The 20,498-nt window shown below is 33.9% G+C and overlaps 1 protein-coding gene across 5 annotated transcripts in view; it reads left to right on the top strand.

Moving 5' to 3' along the window:
• Positions 1–20,498, top strand: part of CAPS2 (calcyphosine 2) — a 77,904-nt gene that overhangs the window by 41,616 nt on the left and 15,790 nt on the right. For all 5 annotated transcript variants that reach the window (XM_074226175.1, XM_074226173.1, XM_074226174.1 and 2 more), the window contains 3 exons: positions 5,004–5,158; positions 12,190–12,309; positions 15,285–15,381. In XM_074226175.1, the coding sequence (XP_074082276.1) occupies positions 5,004–5,158; positions 12,190–12,309; positions 15,285–15,381 (372 nt within the window). The remainder of the gene's footprint in view (positions 1–5,003; positions 5,159–12,189; positions 12,310–15,284; positions 15,382–20,498) is intronic.

Here is a 20,498-nt window from a genome sequence, read left to right as displayed (position 1 = left end):
CTTTCCTTTCCTTTTTATTTCTCCTTTCCTTTCCTTTTCCCTTCCTTTTTCTTTTCTTTTCTTCTCTTCCCTTTCTTTCCATTCTGTTTTCTTTTCCCTTTATTTGTCTTTACCCTTCTCTTCTTTTTTCCTTTTCCTTTGACCTTTTCTTTTCCTTTTCCTCTTCCCTACCCTTCCTTCCCCTTTTCTTTTGCTAAGTGTGTCTTTTTTCTTCATTGCAATATTTCTCATCATGACAGTTATATTTAATTGAATGACAATTACTTGAAATATGAGCTTGTGAAATCCATCAGCTACTAGAACATAAAATGAATTGAGTGAAACATAGATTATTTTTGGTAAGGAAGTTTGACCTTACTTTATGCATTTTTTACTTTGCCAGTAAATTGTATAACAGTATAGTACGGTGAATGGAGTAGGAGATAGAAGATCTGGCTAGATTTTAAACTTCTCTTTGCTACTTTTTTATACTCTATGAGGTTGGCTAAATTTTTTTGAGACCAAATTCTCTCATACCAATGCCCTCATTCATCTATATAATGGTAATAATAATAATAATATCTGTTCTTTCTATTTTATAAGAAACATTTGTCTAATAAGAAATAATAGATATGAAATTTCCTTGAAAACTGTAGAGAATACTCTACAAATAAGATAATATTATTATATGTACATAAAGATCCAACCTCTGTCATATTGGTAGGTGATTCTGGGCAAATCATTTAACCTCTCACTGCAGTATATAAAGTTCTAAGACTCAAGTGATAGACTTATTTGCATTGATAAGAATTTAAGTATCAAAGTTATTATCTGATATTATTAAAATTATAACTTTAGTCCAAAATATATAAAACAGGGGTGGATAGGTGGCACAATGGATAGAACACCAGTCCTGGAGTCAGGAGTACCTGATTTCAAATCCGACATCAGACACTTAATAATTACCTAACTGTGTGGCCTTGGGCAAGCCACTTAACCCCATTGCCTTGCAACTCCCCCAAATCCCCTGCCTAAAAAAAAACCCAAAATATACAAAGCAGAAGATGCTATAGAAACTTTTTTTCACTGATTTGTACAGCAACTTTATCTGGAAAAGGTAGTTGAATGCATAATAAAAATCACACTAAGGCCTAATATTCACTTTAGAGGCTACCCTCCATTTGTCATCAATCAATCATTAAGCATTATAAAATACCAGCTATATTTTAGGCACTGGGAGTACAGATGTTTGTCCTTTATTTTTTGAAGAAGGCCACGACATCAGGAAGGTGATACCATGACATGCACATGAATTGGATTTGAGTGAGGGGTATGCTGTGCTAAGTCACCAGTCTTACTTTCTCCTCTAGGGCCATTTGGGTCCAGTGGATAGATATGAATCAGGTTGACTGGAGATGGTCCCAGATGAGAGGCAATCAGGGTTAAGTGACCTTCCCGAGGTCACACAGCTAGTAAGTGGCAAGTGTCTGAGGTCATATTCGAACTCCGGACCTCCTCCAAGGCTAGTGCTCTATCCATTGCACCACCTAGCTGCCCTTGGGAATATAAATACAAGGATGAAAGAATCCTTATATGCAAGGAGTCAATGTTCTAGTAGGGAAGACAAGTAGCTAAATAAAGAAAAAAATCATAAAAGCATATATATGAATATGTCTAGATATACATATATAGTACAAAACCTATGAGAAACCTACAAATATAGCAGCATGTAGATAACAAGTGGCTAAATATGAGCTAGTTTGGTAAGAAGTTTATAAGTGCATTTAATTGTCCCTCTCAGTTTGTAAGAAAAGTTTGCTAATGAAAACTATCTGTGCAATCAATATATACCCATTAGACAGCAGGATGCTTTAAAGTATTTCACACTTTGGATTTTCTTTGACTCACTAACATTTAAGAAACCATCCTAGTTTTGGGATGCCATGCCAGGGATCCAATAGAATTATTGTACTTATGACTCAGTTTTTAGATGTTCTTAGAAGTTCTCTTTCTTACCAACAGTTAAGTCTCCTCTCCAGTCTACCAAAAAAGCTTATTTAACTTCTTGAACATCATCTCTAAGGTCATTTTTTACCCTCATCACATCTCTCTTCCTCAGTAATATCTCTCACATCTTCCTGTTCTTTTAAATTTCTCGACCAACAGCAGAGTAGGCCCCCATCACTTCTCTTCTGAATATTGGAAGAGTCTCCTAACTGATCTCCTTGCTTCAAGTATCTCCTTATTCCAACATATCTTTTACACAGATGCCAATGTGATTTTTTCTAAAGTGCTTATCTTACTATATTTCTGCCACATATCTGAACATGAATTTGTCCCACTTAAACTCTGACAACCTCCATAATTCTTTGGTTGGCATTTAAAGCCCAATACATCTTGTTCGCAACCTCCCTTTTAAATCTTATTCTCCTTCATGCATGCAGATCTTTTGTCCAGTCATACTGTCCTTATTACTGTTTCTCACATGATACTCCATCTCCCATTTACATGTCTTTGCATTGGCCATCTCTCATTCCTGAAATGCCCTCAACTCTCCTCACCTCTACTTCTTAGGATCTCTATCTTCCTTACAGACTCAAATACCATATTCTACATACTACCCTTTTTCACTACACCAGCTGCTGGTTCTTTTCTCTCTATAAACTATCTTGTATTTGTTTTGTATAGACCTCTATATGTATATGTTCTTTCCTGTCACTAGACTGTAGCCACTGTAGGGCAGGGACTATTTCACATTTTGTGAAATGATAACTACAGAGCCTGTAATATAGTGGGCACTTAATAAGTTTTTTGATTGTTTGATAATTTATTAACTTCTTTAGGAGGCATTTAATTTTATTGTTGGACAACATGAATTCTAGGAAGCTTTTGTTTATCTTTAATGAGTCAAAATCTGCCTTTCTCTAACTTCTATCCAAGAAGATATGTATAGGTATAACCATCTTTTCTGTTTATGAAGGTTTCCTTAAATATTGCAAGAAATAATTGAATATTTTCTGAATAAGAGATAGTTTATTACTCCTATGTACTGTCTATAACATTGAGTATGTCTCTTAAGCTTTTGAATCCACAGTTTTCTTAATTATAAAATAAATGGGTTGAACTATTCAACTCTTAGAACCGAGCCTGCCACAGAGTTGATGCTAAATTTTTCTCAAAAAAGGACCAAAATGACATCACTATGTTGGGATTGAGTTACAGTATGTCCAAGTGTGGCTGATCAGACCAATATGAGCATATCCTCATTAATTTCTTTTCCAAGAGTTATTTATTATAATAAGGAAATTTTAAAAAATAGCCAAACTAATCCAATTACCTAGTCTACATTCAGACTGCATTTAATGAGAAATTGCATCAAAGGAGTATTCATATTTTGCAAGAATTGGGAACATCCTTCTGGCAGTTGGATGAGAAAGAACACAGACTCCTATGTCAGGCAAATTTTGAAACAGATCCTAAAAGAATTTCATTTTATAGATGGTATTTCTCAGAAAAGTGGTTGATATCCCTGTTTGTGGTTAGGTATGGTTTATTATATGTCACTTGTTTTATTTAACATACTATTTTGCCCCTGAATTCTCTATTATATGTATATTAATTTTTCACTTCCAAATCAAAAACCAGGTCTCTTTCCATTCCTCAGTCAGTCTCTGAGTGTGGTATTTATTGTACTCAGTTTCCACATTTGTGCTCATTTTCTTTAGAAAGGTATGACTCCTACTTGAGGCTCACCGATTTAGGAGCAATAACTGAAAGGGTGGGCAAAGATTTGAACTGTCACTGTTTGGAACATGAGCTCAAGTGTTTTCCTACTTATTCTGTGATGAGATACATAGCCATAGATTCATTATCTAAATAAAACCAAATGTTTTATTTGAGACAAAACAAACTCTAGTTTTGTTGTTTTGTTTTTCTTTACTAGTTATAACTAGAGTTTCTTTTTTATTCTTTTGCTTTTAATTTTAGTCACAATTTGTTAAGAAACAAATTTATTTATATCCTATTTCTTGAGAATAATGCAGCATGTTGACTTAAAGATTAAATTAAATGAAGTCAACTGGATTTGGAGGAAAAAGGAGGAAACCAAGAATATGACCCTAGATGAATTTTGGTGTGGAAAATTATGAATTTATCCATATCATTTGTTCCTCCAACATGAATGTATAAAAGTTACATTGGATGCTGGCATATAATAATTGTGTGTAAGTAAATTCTTGTTGCCTGATTTAAGGATTTCAGTCAGTTACAATATCAAAACCATCATGGGTGTTCTTCCAAATGACTTGTTTGATAGCATCCAAGTTGTGAGACTAGAAATTGGGCACAATAGAAAAAAAGTGGAGAGTGAAAAAAATTAAGGGAAGTTTATAGATGAGGGAATCCTCAGTAGGAAGAACATATAAGATTTACTTTTTTTCTCCAAACTGTTCAATAAAACTTATGCCACAGGGTGGTGCTACAGCTCTGGTTTATTTGCCAGACCGCTCTGTGGTGAAACGGTATCCTTCAAACTTTGTAAATGGGTTCCTTACTTTATTAGTATAGAAACAGTAAACAGTTAGCCAGTGTGGATAGGGGCTTTATTAGCTGTAACTCTATCTGTCCTTTTGGCTTCATATAATATCAGATTAAGTGACACAGTGGGCAGAGTTCTGGGACTGAAGTCAGGAAGACAAGTTCAAATATGACTATAGAAACTTAACTGTGTGAGTCTGAGCAAGTCACCTCACCTCATTTTGTCTCAGTTGCCTAATTTGTAAGATGGAGATAAAATCACACCCACTTCCCACAGTTGTTGTAAGGATCAGAAGAGATAAAAATTAAAAAAAATTAATTAGCATAGTCCATTGTACTTTGTAAGTATCATATAAATTTTAGCTTTTATTATTTATTTTCTATATGAATTATCTTGACCCGGGCGGGGGGGGAATCAACTCCACTTTGATTCATTACAGAGTAAATTATTTATTTTTTATTTTTTTATCTCTTTCCTTGATGAACAGATCTATTAAAAGAGAAATTACATCAAAGAGCTGTTCGTATTCTGACAGAATTGGGAAAATACTTCCGACATTTGGACAAGAATGGGAATGGTCTTCTATGTAAGGAAGATTTTAAACAGGCTCTAAATGTATTTCACTTAGAGGTACCTGGAAAGGTATGTCCAGATGAAAAGCAGTTTTCATTTCTGCTTTTGAATTATGTGCAGTTTTTTGATATCATTTGGCTCTTTTTTAATTCTCCCCACTCATTTTTATCAAGTTGGTAAAACAGAAAGCCCTTTTTGATTATCCCTTTGGAGAAATGTCTCCTCTCCACTTCTTGCCAGCTTGAGTTCTTCCTCTCTAGTTCAGTCCCTCCTTGCTTTGAACTACTGCAGTCGCCTCTCTAACTGACCTCTCTGACTCCAGTTTCCGCCAAAGTCTCTCTTGCTATTCACCTTGATCATCAATTTCTTGGTAAACATTTAGTGTCTCCCTCTGTCCTAGCCCTCTGCTCTTTGAGGTCATCCTGCATTTCTTGTCAAATTTCCCTGTTTCTCCATGTTCTCCATTTCAACCAAACTGGACAACTCACATTGTCTCCTAGATAGGTTTCATAGCTAGAATTCAATTCAGCAAACATTTACTGTTTGCTGTATACTGAACACTGATATTGGCATTGAACAACAGATAGTCATTGGAGCTTATTGTCTATTTGTGTACTGTCTACTATGTACTACTTAAACAGATAATTCATTGTTTTAGGGTTTTTCCAAGGTAATGGTTAGGTGGCTTGCCCAAGGCCACACAGCTAGGTAATTATTAAGTGTCTGCGGCCTCATTTGAACTCAGGTACTCCTGACTCCAGGGCTGGTGTTCTATCCATTGTGCCACCTAGCCACCCCACAGATAATTCTTATATGGAATTGTAACTGTAAAATGTATTTTGGCAAAATAAAGTGCAGTGTGAGGGTCAAGGTATAAAAGCCATTAAAAGAGAGAATCATAGGAGGCTTAATTGAGAAGGAATTGGAGGTAGGTTTTTAAATGGCTTAGGCTCAGTAGATGAAGGATGAAGTTGAATTATCCATGTTTTATGAATTATTTCTTCTTCATTTAACTTTGATGTGGTCATCTAGATACAGAGATAAAAAAGTGAAGAGGGGAGTAGAAAATGACAATTTAACTGGTGTGGGTAATTTCTCCTGCCCTTCTCCGCAATGGATGTATGTCTCAGAATGGGAGAAAAATAAGAGATGTGAATTTGCGTAACTCCTTTCTGTGCAATCTGTGATTTTTAAAATCTTCCTTTTATCTACAGTTGATTATTTCTCTTTTTCATACTTTCTACCCTTCAGCCAAATTGCTTTTCTTAATTTCTTATGTGTGACACTCCATCTCCCACTTTTCTACCTCCACCACACTCAGTCACACACATAGTTGGTCACATCCTTGCTCTTACCATCATCCACAAAGGTACCATCTCCACATTATAAGGAGTTTCAAAATCCTTTTATTGAGCAACAACCTATTGACTTTTCATTTTTTTCTTTGTCTTCCCTTTACACATTATCATGATGTTCAGTCCCTTAATTTGTCCTTCATTTATCCTCTAGGCTACATCCCCTATACTAGTCTCCTTTTCTACCTAGCTTGACCTCTTGATGAACCACTTCAACTCTATACTGTCTTCCTCTTTTGACCCCTTGAATCCTGCATACCTTTATGCCCTTCCAAGCCTTATCCTTGGATCACTCCCACCATTTGTTGCCTTCATTTTTATATGGATGTATATGCAATAGTGCCTCCAATTTCTATTTTCACCCTCTTCTTAAACACTTACATTCTAGGTTCTAACTTTATCATTTCACTGATACTAGCCTTTATAAAGTTACTGGTGTATTGATCTCTTAGTTGCCAAATTCAATGACCTTTTTAAATTTTCATTTCCCCTTTGCTTCTTTTGGGTCTTTGACATTGTTCATCACACTATTCCTTTTTACTTTCTTTTTTTTTATTTAAAATTTTTAGGACACCATTCCCTCCTGCCCATCTGGCATGCCTTCTCAGTCTCTTTTACTGAAAAATGTAGTTAATACTTTCTAGCATCTAAATGTCCCCTCAGAATTTTGACATGGACCCTCTTTTCTTTTTTCCTCCTCCTATTTTATTTCATTTGGTGATCTCATCAGTCCCCCTGGATTTAAGTACCATATTATTCTGATCATTTTCAAATCTATCTTTCAGGATCTATCTCTACTGATCCAATATCTCATGTTTCCAGCTGCCTTTCAGATATCTAAAATGAGATGTCCTAAAGACATCTTAAGGTCAACATATCCAAAACTGAAGTTATTATCTTTTCCTTAAATTCTTTTTCTGCCATCTACCCACCTTCCCTATTACTATAGAGGACAACACCATCCTTGTAGTTCCTCAGCCTGCAACATTGGAATCATTTCCTCTATTTCTCATAATCCTCCCTATATCCATATATGCATATATATAAAAGTTTATATATGCATAATATTCACACATGTGTAAAATATGCATATAGGTACAGTATAGCCACATGTGTATTATACAACATAGTAAATACATGAACCTTAATATTATATATAATATTATTTTCTGAGCAGACACAAGAATGGTGTGTATGAATGTTTTTATATGAACAAACACATGCACATGTGCATTTAACTCATATATAGTATTTATAATACATGTATATATAAGTAAATATATATGTATACCTGCATATAGTCATATGAATACATGCATGTAGTACATGCATGTAGTATATATTGTTTTTGCATTGTCTCCTCAGAAACACTATTTTTAAAGTCAGAGAATATTTTATTTTTGTCTTTTTATGACAGCTAACACTTAGAACATAAAAGGCACACACTCATGACATGGTTATTGATTGATTAGCTTGATAAATCTCAAAGAGACAGCATTACCTGACCTTGCTAGTATTCCTGGTCAGTTAGAATGGGTGATGATATCTTCCTTTTGATTTTGTTCTTTTATTGCCACTGAATAAAGCCAGAAGAATCATTTATGTAATATTGGGATCCTTCTCTAATAACTTCTATGGGAAGTCTTTTCAGGAACATTGCCTTCCCACTCCCCCATCAGTTTTCTAGTTAAGTCTTTCTCTGTTTTTATTTTTCAAACTGAGTAATTTCTAATTCCCTTTTGCTCCCATTCAAAACACTTAACTTTAACTGAAATTTGTGAAAATAAAACTTGCATTTAATTGCTTTCTTATTAACTATCTCAAAATTGTTTACTCTCTGATATAGACTGACTATCACTGTATTTATATTTATATATCTATTCTATATTCTACACCTATATCCATATCTATTTCTCTCTCTCTCTCTCTCTGTCTAGATATATATATCTAGACATATAGACGGACTCTCTTCCCTTCCCAGCCACAGTATTGCAAAGGATTTTTCAAGGAGAATTTTCACTTATACATGATTTTCACTCAATGTGCTGAGTTTAGAATCTGATCTATGTAAATGCTGTGATGGCAACCATATAAGGAACAACTGGAGCAAAGATAGCATCATATTCCTTTGATAAACCTCGGTTGATTCTGCCCTGTCTGCTCCTGGTTTTGCTCTCACCAAAAATACCCTCTAGTCACCCTGTCAACTAAGAACAATCATGGAAAAATAGAAAATGCCAGATCTCGGTATAAGAAGAGATGTGTTTTCAAGGTCTGGCTCTAATTAAGGAAATTATTTTTTCCAGTCCTCAGTTTTCTCATCTGGAAAAAGTTTATGATTAATTATTGTTTGACTTAAAATGTTTAGATGAAAAGAATTCTAGCAATGTCATGTTTTATATCAATTTAATATATCCCCCCTCACAGACCCTGTGCCAAAAAATAAAAAAAAAATAACAGAGGGGAAAAAGAATTAGTATTGAGAGCTAGCAGTACTCTCTGATGCAGAAAGGTAGAGAATGATCAAAGCCAAGGGGAAAAATCATTAGATATGACATTTTACAGGTAACTAGTAATTCTAGTAGAGTGGTGGTTATGGAGGACTGGATGCAGGGAATTAAGGATTGAGTGGGTAGTGAAACAATAGGTGCAATCAACTTTTAATAATTTTTTCAGTGTAAAGGAATTAAAAGATAAGAGTTTAAGGGGAGAAATAAGTAAAGGAAGGCTTTAAAGTATAGTTAAGTTTTAAAGTATAGATAAGTTTTAAAGTATAGGTAAGTCATTTTTTAGCGATGTCTGACTCTTTGTAACTTCATTTGGGATTTTCTTGGCAAAGACACACAAGCAGTTCACCATTTCCTTCCCCAGCTCATTTTATAGATGAGGAAACTGAGGCCAACAGGGTTAAGTGACTTGTCCAGGGTCACACAGTTATTAAGTATCTGAGACTGGATTTTGAACTCAGGAATATCAGTCTTCCTAACACTTTACCCCTGTGCCTCCAAGTTGCCTGCTGGGATGAGCAAGTAGATTTGAATCAACTTTTTTTTTTTGATGTTTGTCAGTGTAAGAGAATAAAGAGATAGGTAAGAGTTCAAGAGGGCGAGTAAGAGAGTAAAGGGGAAGAATTTTTTAAAGAACAGAAGACTTGAATAGAATTTTAAGCTAAGGAGAAGGAGCTAATGAAAAGTTAGAAACTTAAAAACTCATAAAAAAGAAGTGGACTGATTTATGGAGCAGTCTTGGAGGAGGAAGGGAGAGGATGGGATCAAGGGCCCAGGGGAGGTGTCAATCTTGGCAAGGGGAAGGAAAAGCAATAAACATTGAATAAGTGCCTACTATATATAAAACCCTATGCTAATCATTTTACAAATATTGCCATTTGATCATTGGTAATGAGTGAGAATATTTGAGACAAAAAAGAAATGAAGAAATAAGTGAAAAACAGAGGAAAAATTGATAAGGGAAAGAAGGTAAAAGGAAAAGTAGGATCAAAGATTTAGGGCTCTTAGATCTTTTTTTTAGTACAATGTCCTCATTTCACAGATGAGAAAACAGAGGGAGGTAGAAGTGAACTGGCTTGCTTATGGTCACATAGATAACAAGTGGAAGAATCAGTATTTGAATTATGATTCAGTTCTCTTCTATAATATCATGTAGCTTTGGTATTCTCAGTAAAGTGGGGGGTTAGGTGCTCTTTGAGAGTAGGGTTTGATTTGGAGGAGAGAGGAAGATATATTTGGAACTATCATTTTGGACAATGAGAAAGCGGATCGATGAGCCTGACTAAAAGGTTTGGTAAGCAGTAATGAGGGTCCATCTGAGATAGTAAGGTTTTTTTACGATTGATGAAAGCAGTTGTACTTTTAAAATTTCTTGGAAGTTCTTGGATGACTAAACAACTTGAGAGAATTTTTTTTCAGTGTTTCTTGTGATTTGCACCTTTTATAATTTTAATTTTTCAGTTACTCAACAGAGAAATTTAACTTAGATTGCATTTAATAAAAAATGAAAAAACATTTATTCAGGTCTTAGTAGATAACTAGATGAACCTGGAGTTAGGAAGTCCTGAGTTCACATCCAACCTCAAATGCATACTAGTTGTGTGACCCTGGGCAAGTTACTTGCAAATCTGCTTGCCTTAATTCTATGGAGAAGGAAATAGCAAACTTCTCCAGTTTATTTCCAAAGAAAATCTCATGGAAAACATTGGTATGTCCATAAATTCACAGAGGTTTGGACATAACTGAATAATAACAGCAAGGTACAAATCGACTTGCAAAGTGCTAGAAAATCATAAAGTAAAAAAAAATAACATGATATTAATTAGGATTCACTACTAACTAAATAGATGAATGGCACAAGTAAATCATATAAGAAATCCAGTAATAAACAGACAACTCAATGGCGCAGTAAATAGAATACTGGACCTGAAATCAGGAAGACCAGAGTTCATATCCAGCCTTAGCTACTTAACTGTGTGACCCTGGACAAGTCATTTAATTTCTGGTTGTTTTAATTTCCTCAACTTCAAAATGGGAATAATAACAAGTCCTTCCTCACAGGGTTGTTGTGAGGATCAAGTAGGATAATATCTGAAACAATATGTAATAACATATATGGAGACAAAGTAGGTTCTACATAAATACTTTATTTCTGTGTCTCTGTCTCTCTCTTCCCGGCTCTCCTCCCCACCTGTCATTTCATGTTTCTTTTTGAAGTCTATGCCAAAGTCAGTAAGAATTCATTCTAGATTGTCCTTGGTCCTCATCAATATCTTTAATGCAAATATATTTGATAAACCTGTGACATTTCTATTAGATTCTGAAGTGCCTTCTAAATCATAAGAAAAATAATCTAATCCTGTTTTAATACATGTGTGTTATTGTGTTTCAATTTTTGAAGGTTGATAAGCTTAATATTCCCCCTATGGAGAAATCTATATAAAATGAATTTTAAGCAAATTTTTTAAAATGCTATATACAGTTTTGTCAATTTTGTTTTTTACATGATGAAATTTTATCTATTTTATAATCAAGATAATATTGGTGATGGAATGCTATTTCCTTATGTAATGAGAAGCATAATAAGGAATCAACCCCCTTCCCCATGTCCTCAGTCAAGAATATTCAAGAATGTATGAGGATGAGTTCAGAGTACATGTGACCCCACAGTAAGTGGTCAAGGGAAATTCAGCTTAGGTCCTTACATATTCTGATTAGAAATGCTGTAATCACAGAACATGTGAGGGGGGAGAGTTCATGATTAGTCCCATTATTTATAAATTAATGATATATAGTATCTATTAAAAATTAAACTTTATTTAAATTCTCCATTAACCCACATATTCATTTATCTCAACAATCATGGATCAAAATGAGTTTATTGTGCATAAAACTTTTTAGTTATAAAGCAGATAAATTGAAGTGGCAAATAGTTCTTGGAATCATAAAATTATTTAAAATTTTTTTTCAAGGGAATAGGGTTAAGTGACTTATTCAAGGTCACAGAGCTAGGTAATTATTGAGTGTCTGATTGGATTTGAACTCAGGTACTCCTGACTCCAGTGCTGGTGCTCCATCCACTGTACCACCTAGCTGCCTCTATATAAAATTATTTTTTTAGAAAAATTATAGATGTTCTCAGAGGTTCCAAATAACTTGCTTGCCACTGACTATCACTGGTTAGATTTTGTTGTGCTACTTTTTAAGGATTAAATTGCTTACTGACTTTAATTTCTAGGAATTTGAGAATCTGTGGTTAATTCTGGATATCAATGGGAATGGGCAAGTTGATTATGAAGAATTCAAACGCGCTATTTTTGGTGAAATGAACGAATACAGAAAAACATTTTTTCGAAAAGTAAGTTTGTTTTTAATTGTCTTTTAAAATGGTTACATCAAATAGTGAATTAGATTCTTTATTATTTGCTCAATTGAAGTATTTTATTTTTGGTTTGTGATGGAACTCATAGCATGAATCATTATGAGAGATTTATAAGAACAATCAGCTTAGTTTTGTAATGCTTATGTTAAATATTAAATAGAATCAAAAGTAAATATTAAAATAGATGCTGAACATTATTTTGCTTTTAGAGGAATTTGGACTCAGTATATGCTTTTAATTTCTGCTACTAGGGCAACTGAGCATCACTTGAACTCAAGTTTCTAGTTGATTGGTTGTCTGTCCTAACTTTGACACCAGTATGGTAAAACTCTGAAAGAGGGAGGAGAACATTAGGCAGCTGAAGGAAGAGTGTATGGCGTATGTCAGAAGCATAGCAGGTCACAGTTCCATCCTAGACAGCAGTTGGTTTGGGCTCCTTTAAAGACTGTTACCCTTCCAGCCTAAGTGTAAGAGGGAGACATACTCTTTTTTTATTTTTAAGTTTTGTTTATTTTTTAGGTTTTTTTGCAAGGCAATGGGGTTAAGTGGCTTGCCCAAGACCACACAGCTAGGTAATTATCAAATGTCTGAGGTTGGATTTGAACTCAGGTACTCCTGACTCTAGGACTGGTGCTCTATCCACTGTGCTATCTAGTTGCCTCTTGATAAAATAAGAACTACAAGAAAAAGAAAGATTTTTTGAAATTTATTTTACACGTTAATTGTTGATATGGGGAAAACAATACTGAATTTTTAAGTCAAAAGATCTTAGCTATGGACCTGGTTGTTGCAATTTCTGTGTGACCTTGGGCATATGATTTAAAAGGTATAGGATCACAATACATAATTTCCAGATTCTTTAAATTGTGAATAATGCCCAAGATTTAATTACTTGAACAACAATTCTTGCTTCTTTTTAATAAGAGAGGTAAGCATTGATCAAATCTAGGTTCACTCTCCCAATTCTTTTCTAAAAATCCTGGACATCTTTGCTCTTGTAGGTATAATAGAAGATTCTAATTTGGTCCTTTCTGACGTTCTTTTCTTTGACTTTGCTCTGGCCTGTTCAACTGTTATTTCAGGGACTTTTACAGAATCAATCCTCCCACCACCTTTCTAGGAAGTCACCTCTGATTCATTCTTGCTGAAGATGATTTTTCCAGGAAGCTGTTCTATGATTACCATAGCCCAAGGGTGGGTGACAGACAATTATGTTCTGGATTCACGGCCTCCTTCCTTCCATTAATGCTTTTTTTCCCTCTATTGTGTTGAGTTGATTGTTTGTCTCCTTCAAGTAGAGAAATTAAACAGATACAAGCAAGCCCTGACCGAAGGTGGTCATTACTGTGATACTTGGTAGCAATTTCCAAAGTATACTCATCCGAGCAATTATATAGGATATTAATCTCAGGATGGAGAATAAAATCTCTATCTTTATTGACCAGAAAATCACTTAGAATGAATGGTTTATCCATGCACCAATTATATACAAGCAGAATAGAAGGGTACACTTATAGGATGTTAGCGGCACAGAGACGAATACTCCATCCTCCTGTTGCTGAGTTCAAAATTCTTCATTCTGCCTTCTCACCTGGTAAGAGGGATTATTGTTTCCATTTTTTCTCTGTTTCTTCTTCCAGTATTTTCTTAGACCTAGAGTTGACTGAGAAGATGCATTGTAGTATTTCTTAGTGAAAAAGTAGAAAGGGAAGAAGTGTTGACTTAGCATTATACAAATATCTCATTTTGTCCTCACCATAACCCTCTGTGGTAGGTGACAGCTGAGGAAACTGAGGTAGACAGCAGTTAGTTGACTTTTCTAGGAATAGACAGTAAATGTCCAAAGCGGGAAATGAATCCAGCTCTTTCTGACAGCAGTTCTTCATCCATTCTGTCATCCAGCTTCTTCTGCATATAATATAACATGCTTATGGTTTGTGAAATTTAGTTTCAGTAACAGCTCTTCTGAAAAGGTATCTTGTGTAAGTTCAGATGCCTCTTTTTTATTTGCAAAATAGGATATTATCATTTCCCATCTAACTGATAGATAATTCCTTCTATCCTTAAGACTTCTATGGTTATTCAAAGTTGTATTGAGCATAAAAGCTACTATTATTGATACTGAGTGGGCAACCAGATGGCATCACAGTATACAAAGCACTGGACCTGGAGTCAGGAATTCCTGAATTCAAATCTTAGACATTTACTTGTTATATGAACTTTGGCAAGTCACTATTTTCCTCAGTTTCCTAATATGCAAAATGAGCTGGAAAAGGAAATGGCAAACCATTCTATTATCTTTGCCAGGGAAACCCCAAGTATTGTCACAGAATCTGATACAACTAAAACAAGTCAATGACAACAATCAACTAAGAAAAATTTGTGTTATTAAATAATTTATACAATATTTACAACTTAATTTTTCTAGTTATATACTCCTATGAATAAATTTATATAAGCTATTTATTATCATTATAGAATCATAGAGCCAGAAAGGATCTTAGACATTGTCTAGTTGTATTCATTCTCTCTACAGATGAGGGAACTAAAGTGTCTACAGAGTTTAAGAGGCACAATTTCATTTTTCTAGTTAGACATCTCTTACAAATAAATTTATATAGCCTATTTATTATCATCATAGAATCCTAGAGTTGAAAAGGATCATAGACATTGTCCAGGGAACTAAAGTGTTTATAGAGTTTAAGAAATTTGCCTAAAATGTAGGTAAGTATTTTTAGGCAGAGCCCAGAATGGCATGTTGGTTTCTTGACATCCACTTGAGGACTCTTCTAATCTCACCCACCTTGCCCTCTGCCTTAAATGTCATTTAAGTACTTTAAGAATGTCTTATTTGAAGCAAAGACAAGTTTATTTATTTATTTATTTATTTATTTATTATTTATTATTTCCAGCTTTTTAATACTAATTGGTATCCTTTTCTCTTTGTTTAGGCTTATATGAAGTTAGACTATGCAAAAACTGGCAGTGTAAGCATTGTAGATATCAAAAAATGCTACTGTGCAAAGAAACACCCTCATGTCATATCAGGTAAGTGATATAACCCAAATACACAGGGCTTCTAGGTCATTGTTTATAATCATAATGCTTTAAAATTTGTTGCAATTCATTATTAATTAATATCTGGACCCAAATACACAGGGCTTCTAGGTCACTGTTTATAATCATAATGCTTTAAAATTTGTTGTAAGTCATTATTAATTAATATTTTTAGTTCTATATACCATTGTACATTTGAAAATCTCTGAAAATGATACTTTAAGAAAATGATACTTTTCTTATTTTTAGAGTCTTTTATTACAGAATCCATTTTGTGCAGGATCTCTTATTTTCTATGAGGTATTGACTGGTCAGAAATTCGGAGGAGTAAAAGCATATTTGGATACACCCAGATAACTCTCTTCCTTAATATTTAAAGATAATGTGGAAAAGAAGGAATAGTCATTTATATGGATGCATGTCTATGATCACTAGAGTTTTCTCTAAATGAACAGCTCTTGTATATAATAGTTTTAACACATAGGTTGCAATTCTCTACTTTTTCATTCTTCATACACAAGAGTCATTGTCATTAATTTGGTATCCTCCATTAATCCCAGACTTAGATTTGGATCATACTTTGAAACATGAAATTACAAACTCCAAAATTGAGTAAAATTGTTTAAATCAAACATTGATCCCATTTTCTCATCGTTTTATTTAAAGTCAGATGAGGTTTGTTTACCTGCAACTTGAAATTTGATGTAAGGTAATTTATCTTATTATCAATTTTTTGTTTTTGATGTTTCAATTGATTTAAATGCAAAGGTGATAATTTTTTAGGGGAAAATGCCACTTTTTGGGAAAACACTTTGAGAAGATTTTAAGGTTCTTTTTTCTTCCACTACAGCCATCAACTTAGCCTTTAGTCATAAAATGAATAGGTGTACTTGTGTTTTGTAAGAATAGTTTTGGGACAGCTAGGTTGGTTAGTGGATACTGACCCTGAAATCAGGAGGACCTGAGTTCATATCCAGCCTTAGACACTTACTAATAATTGCCTAGGTGTGTGTCCTTGGGCAAGTCATTTAACCCCATTGCTTTGTCAAAAAAAAAGAATGGTTTTACTATGCTAACCACATTCAGAGAAAGAATTATGGAGTCTGAAAGCAGATCTAAGCATGCTATTTTCACTGTTTTTCTTTCCTCATGACTTTTCCCTTTTATTCTGATTCTTCTTTCACAATATGACTAGTGTGGAAATATGTTTAACATGATTGTATATGTATAAACTATAATAGATTTACTTGTTGACTTATATAGAGTGGAGGGAAGGGATGAAAAATAAAATTTTAGAACTCAAAATTTTACAAAACTAAATGTTGAAAACTCTCTTTACATGTAATTGGAAAAAATAATATTAAGGGGAAAAGAATGGTTTTACTTAAAGGACTAGAAGAGAGACAAGGAGAGAAAAGAGTTCAGCTTAGACCCTCTTCCTCCTCTTTAGTCATCCCCTCATAAAGAACTTGCAATCTTCTAATCTAAGAAACCGCTATGAGGCTTCAAGGGCTATATGGTTATAATAAAATCTTTCCAAGGATTTATCTTTGGTGAAATTATCACTCAAAGTCATTAAGAACATGAAAATGTTCTTAGGAGCCTAGGAAAAGTCCCAACTAATTTTCCTTTTTCATGACTTAAAGTTCATTTTAATTATCCAGATTTGGAGCTGGTGAAGTAAAGGAATATTGGTAAAGATCTATTTATTGGAACTCTATTTCTCCCCAAGGCAGTGGTGATTTAAGCCTGACAGGAGAGAAACTGATGGGAATGAATGTTTATAGTTTTCCATTATAGAGTCCTTGGAAAGGACTAAGCTGACCTTTATTGCTTTTTCTGTTTTCTTTACCATTATAGTTACTTTAGCCACCTATAGAAATATATAGAACCCCCAATAGACAAAAAAGAAAGACACTTCACTGTCCTTAGTAATGAATAGATCAGAGAAGACTTGACCAATCTTTTCTTTTCTTTCTTTTTTTTTTTTTTGCAAGGCAATGGGGTTAAAGGACTTTCCTAAATTCCCACAGCTAGGTTAAGTATTTTGTGTCTGAGTTCAGATTTGAACTCAAGTCCTCCTGACTCCAGGACTAGTATCTATCCACTGCACCACCTAGCTTCCCCTAGACTGTACAAATTTTAAAGGAACTGAGGTAATCCCTTGCATTTGAGGAGGGGGAAGGTTGAGCAAGTAATTTCTTACCCATACACAATAATTCCTCTTAGAATTGGTGTAGAATATCTTGATCAGAATGAAGCAGATTATAGCTACACTTCACAAATGTAAGATATATAACTCTTATAGTCTTCCAAGATCATTATATAGTAATGCCTTATTAATCTAGTATCATTAGGGAATGAAATATTTTAAATAAATGAATTTTCCAGATAAAAGAAAACTTATTCTTTTAATCAAGAGTCCTCTAATTTTTTGTCATTTTGAACAGAAATCTTTATAAAATATCTCATAAAAATCCCTGCCTCATTAAACACCAAATGCTCACCCTAGCTTTTTAGTATTTTCTTGATGATCTTGGTATATAGGATCATATAATTTATAGTTTGCAAAAGATTTATTGCAGAGTTATTAGCCTTTGTGTCCCAAGTCCCTTTGACAGTTTTGGGAAGACTATGTACCCTTTTTCAGAATAATGCTTTTTAAAAATATATAAAAGATATTGTATAGGATTATAGGGTAATCTGATTATATCAATTATATTGAAATAGTAAAACAAACCAGTTCATCTGTTCAATTTAGTAATCTTCCACTTACTTGTTGTCCATTCTTAAATCCTCCTTTTATGAGGTCCAGAGACATAAAAGCCCAAGGTCCTTTGGGAATGACTACTAAGTAAAATTTGAAAATCCATTTGGTCATCATTAGGAATATCAGTCATTTTACTATGCACTGATGTTCTTTGGGAACTAACTATTGAGCTATAGAGGGGTAGTAGGTCCTATACTAAATGCCCCAAACTGAAATATTTTTTAATACTTGTGTTTCCTTTACTTCTGTGTGCATTATTGTAGCAGATTGCTCTTCTATTCCCCCACTGCAATCTAATTTGCTACAACTGATCATCTACTAGACAATTTCATTCTTTGTGATATTATCTGAAAAATCACCATGTCCAGTGCCTATCCATTTATTTTTTGAAGAAAATATTTGTAACAGATAACTGAAGGTTCTGTATAATATACAAATCTTTGATCTCTCTCATTTCTTTCTCCTGAACCACATTTCATAATTTATAGTCTCACTCTCATCCTATCCAACCTTTGCATCAAGGTAACCAATTATCAATGTATTTTGATGGGTATTATCAAGTATGCTCTAAGAATTTTGTTCTCATCAACTACTATTGGTGTGTAAGCTGCAAGTGTTTTTAGGGTAGTTTTTTTTTTAAAAAATACTTTACATAGAACTTTTTTTCCTTTCTTTCAAGAGTTCCTATGGCCAGAAGAAGTCCATCATTAGGTGGCTAGGCTACTATGAGATTAGCTAGGTTGCTCCTTGGAAAACAGATTCAGTCTGTTATCAGAACTGCATTCAAGAATTTGAGATATCAGTTATCAGTGACTGTATTTGATCTTATGTGTTTTTGACTTTACGCTTATTGGTCTAGCTACTCCCCAACTTAGCTCTCTGACTACAGCCCATGTCAGTGTACATTAGGATATTATGAAAAAAATTAGCCTAATTTTGTTCCCTCATGGAAAATTCTGTAGTCTATTATCTTGGAATGTTAGTTAGAAGAGATCTCATGTCATCTATCCAAACCCATAGCTGAAATTGAATCTTATCTATAACAGCTCCAAAAAATGGTTATACAGCCTCTGCTTTCACTTGTAGAAGTTTTTAATGATCAAGATGCTTCTCCTTTCTTTGGAAAATAAATGTGCTTTCATTCATCGTATAATCCTATTTTGACCTTTTTGTGATATTTCTTAACTCAATTAGTCTGAGTAACCAAGGCTGGACATAGGTAAGTCATGTTAGCCCTAACTGAGAACCACTTCTACTATCTGGGACCACAGAGGTTAAATATAAGACTTAAAACAATATGGTAGTTGAGAGGCATAATAGGATCCAATACTTCCATTGAGTTATGTCCAAAGTTGTGACCTTGAATTATACTCTAAGATAGCATTAATGAAGCTCTTAAAGACTGAAAATGTTCTTTATGCATATTATTAATCAAATTATATATCATTTGATTTTAATCTTCAAGGCTTTTTGTCCCTGTTTTAACCTGAGTTGGATTACTACACTCACTCCTTTCAGAACTAAATGAGCCTGTTAGAGACTTTAGCTATCTATTTTACCATGACTACACCTTGTATTTCTTTCTCTCTTCTTGCATATTTTCCCCTTCCAAAGAGTCACATATTTGTGTCTTAGTTGATCAAAATGCAGACTTGAAGGTTGAAAAGAACTTTTGAAAATATTTATTACTTTTCCCTCTTATTATTAATTCAGATAGGATATTGATACATTTTGTCTCTCTTTTAAAATCTACCTCCTCTAAAATTTGACTCACAATTATATTTTTGAAAGTATGTAAACCAGGATGTAAACCCCATTGCCTTGCAAAAAAAAATAAACCTAAAATATTAAAAATAAAAATAAAGAAAGCAAGTATGTAAACCATTCGGGAAAACAATTTCTCCCTTCTTATCTGTAATATATGAAAGAACATATATTGAACTTTACTCTCAAAACTGGAAAAATGCAATAATAAACTTGTCATCTTAAACATTGTTTCTTTGTTTTTAGGTTTTTGCAAGGCAAGGCAAATGGGGTTAAGTGGCTTGCCCAAGGCCACACAGCTAGGTAATTATTAAGTGACTGAGGCTGGATTTGAACTCAGGTATTCCTGACTACAGGGCCAGTGTTCTATCCATTGTGCCACCTAGCCGCCCCTTAAATGTTGTTAATAGTAATCTACTTAAGAAATTTTGGGGGCTTATTTATACGTAGTTATTTACAAGTTAAGCCTTTTATACAACATTTGGTATTCTTTGACTTAAATACCCCATGAAAAAGAAAAAGAAAGCACTGTAAGGCATGATAGAAGTCAGATTTACAAAATATGTTTCTTTTT

The sequence above is a fragment of the Macrotis lagotis genome, chromosome 2 (assembly GCF_037893015.1).
Source record: "Macrotis lagotis isolate mMagLag1 chromosome 2, bilby.v1.9.chrom.fasta, whole genome shotgun sequence".
Lineage (NCBI taxonomy): Eukaryota > Metazoa > Chordata > Mammalia > Peramelemorphia > Peramelidae > Macrotis > Macrotis lagotis.
Note: the sequence above shows the minus strand (reverse complement) of the source record. Positions and strands in the feature narration are given on the sequence as shown.